Here is a 4698-nt window from a genome sequence, read left to right on the forward strand (position 1 = left end):
ATTCTAAAGTTTATACGAAAAATTCTAAATCACTGAAGGAGAAACTTCAGAAAGAAGAGAAAGAAACAGAGTGAAAATAAACCACACGAAAGAAAATGAATTCTTGATATTATTCTCAATGATATATTTCTCTTATAAATGTTTCTATATATTTAATAGGGACAACTTCAAAAAAAATTCTATTTTTTTTAATTATTACTTGTCCCTCACAAAATTTTTGAATTATTTACATTTTTATTTAATTTTTTTTATCACTTATTTTCCTGATTTAAATTTTTTTTATCACTTAGAGGGATAAATGATAAATAACTTTTAAGTCAAGGAGGTAAATAATTCAAAATTTTAGAAAGAGAATAAATGATTATAAATAAAATTACAAGGGGGGTTTTTAAAATTTCTTTAATGTGCCTCTGCATCAAATTATTTTGACAATTAACAAGAACAATGGTAAATATTGGTGTCCTGTCGTTTCTTTCATTCCAAGATTAGTACCTTTTCTTTTCTTTTCTTTTCTTTTTTGGATGATATAAGATTAGTGCTTATCATGCCCAAGTGTATATATTGTCATTTCTCGAATAGTTTTAGACTTGTACCTTATTTTAAAAGTAACGCTTTTTTCAGTATGATACACTGACTTTTATCAATATCTATAATTTATTTAAATATAAATTTGAATAAATTTATTAGTCAATCTCTATATATATGATCATCAGTTGAAATGATGAAGGAAATTTTAAGCAGCTTCTTTTACAAAAACAACTTTATTAGCCCATGTTCCCCCTAAGCCCATGTCCTTTAGGTCATAATAACTACTAGTTTTGATTAACTCTCTTGCTAAAGTGAAAATATGTACCAATTCTTCCTCATTTGTTACGTAACCAGCATCTAATTATAATGGCTTTTTGACCAAAATAATATTTTTTAAAATTTTTTTGCAAAATTGCTTGTTGAAAACTGTATATCAATATGATATAGTTAGAACGCCGTGGCCCAATTAGTGAGACCAGTACGCCATATGACAGCACCCGGCAGCCTCGCAAAGGTGATTAGCGAGAGCGGTAGATGCTTATCTATTCTAAATTCAACTGATTCTTTTTTTTTCTTTTTTTCTTTTGGTAAACTTTTTTTTAAACTGTTTCTTTTATTGTTATCTTTTCACTCAACAAAAATATAAATTATTATTATTATCAATAATAATTAATATCATAAATATTGCAACTATAATTATATAGGAATTAACATTGAATTTATTCAATTAAATAATAATTAATATATAAATTATTATCATTTGTCTAGCACAATTTTTGGAATTCTGTAAATTTACAAATATCAAATTTATTGTTAATAATAACAATTTAATGATTGATTTTATTTTATCCTTCCCTATTCTCCCTTCCCAATTAAAATAAAGGAAAAGTTTTTCTCCAGTCACCCAGTGAACTCAAAACGACATCGTTTTGGTTATAAGATTAAAAAATTATAATAATAAAGACTAATATAACTCTGCAATATATTATAATTACAAAAATACATTGATTTCAGCTCCAAAACGACGTCGTTTTGAGCTCAATGGAGATAACTTTATTCCCGGTGACTAGAGAAATCTTTTACCCTTAAAATAATACATATTATGCTTAGCAAAAAAATAATAATAATACATATTATAAAAATCTTTGTTATCATATTATAAAAATAATATATATTTTATATATGTGAATGACCTTTGGTTATTCATATACCATATACATATGATGATGATCTTTGGTTTTATATATGACCTTTGAAATACAATGTAATCATTACACTAATGGGGTATTAAAATGTAATCACACTTATATTCATGTTTAGAATGTTGCATGGCTTCTATGGTAAATTAAACGATTGGTGAATCAGAATCTGGTGTTATTCTCATACTTTCCCAAGACCTCATGCCTTGATCTTCCATATTTTCTCTCTTCATCTCTCTTTTTCTATTTCTCTCCGTTTTATAGGTTTCTGTAGTAACAAGAGTCAAAATTAAATGGGGTTTGGCGTAATTCAAGAAAAGCATAATGAATATTGTTAATGTTATAAACAAAAGTAATTAACAATTATTATATTCTTCATAAGGTCCTACTAAATAACCTTATGCCTTCATAGGGACAAAAATCCTAGATAATGAAGAAATGTTAACATATCTTCAAAGTATAGACAAAAAATCTGAAGAATTTTTTTTTTTTTTAATATTAATTGTACTTTTGGATTAAATTAATTTACAAAACATTTTAGTTATAAGTTATTTTAAATAAAGAAAAAAAGAAAAAAAAATCCAAAGAACCAATTAAGTTGTTCACGTTTGCTTATTTGTAAGGAAAGTTAAAGTTTCACTCTTAGCAATTTTGACATTCCTTCTGTTTTTTTCATAATACCAACATTCACGAAAGAGAAAAAAGCTAACCAAAAGAATTGTATGTTGCTTGTAGCTGACACAATGGATCGGGATACCAACAAAAGCTTAACATTACCTCTTCAAGCAACCAATCCCAAGGCTACAATTACCACTGCCTAACAAAAAATAAGTAGAGCTTCTGAGTGAGACAAAGCTAAAGAAGAAAGCAAATAGAGAGAACTTCAATGGAGAAAGAGGTTGTAGAAAACCTTTGGAACGGTAATAGAGAAATGCAAATTCAAGCCGCTATGGAACTCAGGAAATTAAGCAGAAAACAGAAGCACTATTTGGCTGAAAGTGGAATTATGGTACCTTTAGTTTCTATGCTTCATTCTCAAGACTACGAAGCCATTGAAGCTGCTCTGCATGCTCTACTTAGCCTTGCCTTTGGCAGTGAACGGTTAGTTCATTCAAACTCAACATCGAATGCAAAGTTTTGAACATCTATTTCTCTTCAGTTTTTTTTCCAGATTTTTCATTTGGTGTAACCAAGAACTTCATTATCATGTGCTAAGAGTACATACATAACAGAATAATTTGATAACCAAAAGTTATTTTTGAAATAGTACATTACCCAATTCAACATTGCAAGGAAGCAATTAAAAAGTTTGAACTTTTTAGCCCCCCATGTTTGTTTTTTGGTTAGTCGAATTAAGGAATATGTACTCATTAATAATGCTTGCCATTTGTTAATAGTACATTCTACCATCATGATCCTTTACTAAAAAGTAATGTACAAAACACAAGGGAGAATATAAATTCCTTCAATTTTACGAATTTCCTTAAAAAGTTTCCTTCCCAGGTTGCTTAAATCTCACAGAAACTTTTTCACAAATTTAACAGAAACAAGACTCGGATCATCAAGTCTGGAGCATTGCCAGTGTTGCTAAGTCTCCTCTATTGCCAGAGCCAAACAGTGGCAGAATTGTCAATAGCTTCCATGCTAACAATCTCTTCTTGCAATGCTAATAAGATAGCAATTGCTTCATCTGGGGCATTCCCACTCTTAGCTCAATTTCTCAATAGCACTAGCAGCACACAGTCCCAGCTTGACACTGTAGCTACTCTCCACAACCTCTCAACCTGCCAAGAGATTACACCATTGATTGTATCTTCAGGTGTTATCCTTTCCTTGCTTGAACTGATCCAAAGAACAGGAAAATCATCTCAATTGGTTGAGAAAGCAATTGGGTTGCTAGAACATATTGTCTCTTCATCAGAGAGTGCATTATGTGAAGCTGCTAGTATTGTGGGAACAATTCCCACACTGGTGGAGACTATTGAAGATGGATCTTCTCAAAGCAAAGAGCATGCAGTGGGAACACTCCTCCTTATTTGCCAAAGTTGCAGAGAAAAATACAGAGGATTGATCTTGAGAGAGGGAGTGATGCCAGGGCTACTTCAGTTAAGCGTGGATGGAACACGCAGAGCCAAAAATTTAGCTAAGGAATTGTTGCTACTTTTGAGGGATTGTTCAAGTTATAGTAGTTCAAGAAGTCAACAAATTAGCCATGAGCATATAGAACGGATCATGGATGAAATTTATGCAGAAAGAGAGGAACTGGCTGAGACTACGTTGAAGTTGGTAGAGGACATGGTTGCAAAACTTAATACATGATATGATATGATATTTCAAGTAAGGATGATTGTTAGAATAAGTTTAAGCTCACTGATACGTAAAGCATCACCCTTTTCTTTAACCTTTTTTATATCAATGATGTTTTTGGCTAGGACATTTTAGTTTAGGAATTTACTACAAGGAAAGTACCAGTCATATAGGCTCATGTAGAATTGACGACATTCTGTGTACATAAGATTGGTTAGAGATCTTCTTGTAACGATTTAAGTTTCGATTTGGAGATCATAGTTGATTGTTATGCTTTACTTTTACACTTACTGATGTTGCTACCTTGAAAGTCTGAATCCGATGAGAGTAAAAAATGACCTAAATTTGCCACCTGGCGTTGTTTTTTTCTAAGTAAGCCACATATTGCTTTCGACCTTCACTTGTTGCTTGCATCCTGGATACCCAATACATTTTATGAATGCTTTCAATTCTCATAGCAAAATCAAGGATTCTATGTTCTTTTAAATCAATATTAACAGCACTTTTGTCCCAAACTAGTTGAACTTAAAACAGAATCACTATCACAATTAATTGATGACATAGTTTTTTTAATATAACTATAGTTTTTTTAATATAACTAGTGGACCCTATAAACAATCTTGGTCGGTTCCCGTATGATAATAATTGTGTCTTTCTCTCTCTA

General features: G+C 30.7%; 1 protein-coding gene across 1 annotated transcript; it reads left to right on the top strand.

Annotated features, from left to right (window-relative positions):
• Positions 1-2613: 2613 nt before the first annotated feature.
• LOC133289842 (U-box domain-containing protein 3-like) lies at positions 2614-4046 on the top strand. Its single transcript, XM_061487845.1, has 2 exons — positions 2614-2828; positions 3272-4046. Exons 1-2 carry the CDS (start codon positions 2614-2616, stop codon positions 4044-4046), a joined length of 990 nt encoding a protein of 329 aa, XP_061343829.1.
• Positions 4047-4698: the final 652 nt, after the last annotated feature.

This window comes from Gastrolobium bilobum, unplaced genomic scaffold (genome assembly GCF_033153095.1).
Source record: "Gastrolobium bilobum isolate Gb01-03AN ecotype WA unplaced genomic scaffold, APGP_CSIRO_Gbil_v1 utg4848, whole genome shotgun sequence".
Classification (NCBI taxonomy): domain Eukaryota; kingdom Viridiplantae; phylum Streptophyta; class Magnoliopsida; order Fabales; family Fabaceae; genus Gastrolobium; species Gastrolobium bilobum.

Coding starts and splice junctions, on each gene's coding strand:
- LOC133289842 (XM_061487845.1), top strand. CDS start 2,614: ATGGAGAAAGAGGTTGTAGAAAACCTTTGGAACGGTAATAGAGAAATG. Junction 2,829..3,271: donor CTTGCCTTTGGCAGTGAACG/GTTAGTTCATTC, acceptor CAAATTTAACAG/AAACAAGACTCGGATCATCA.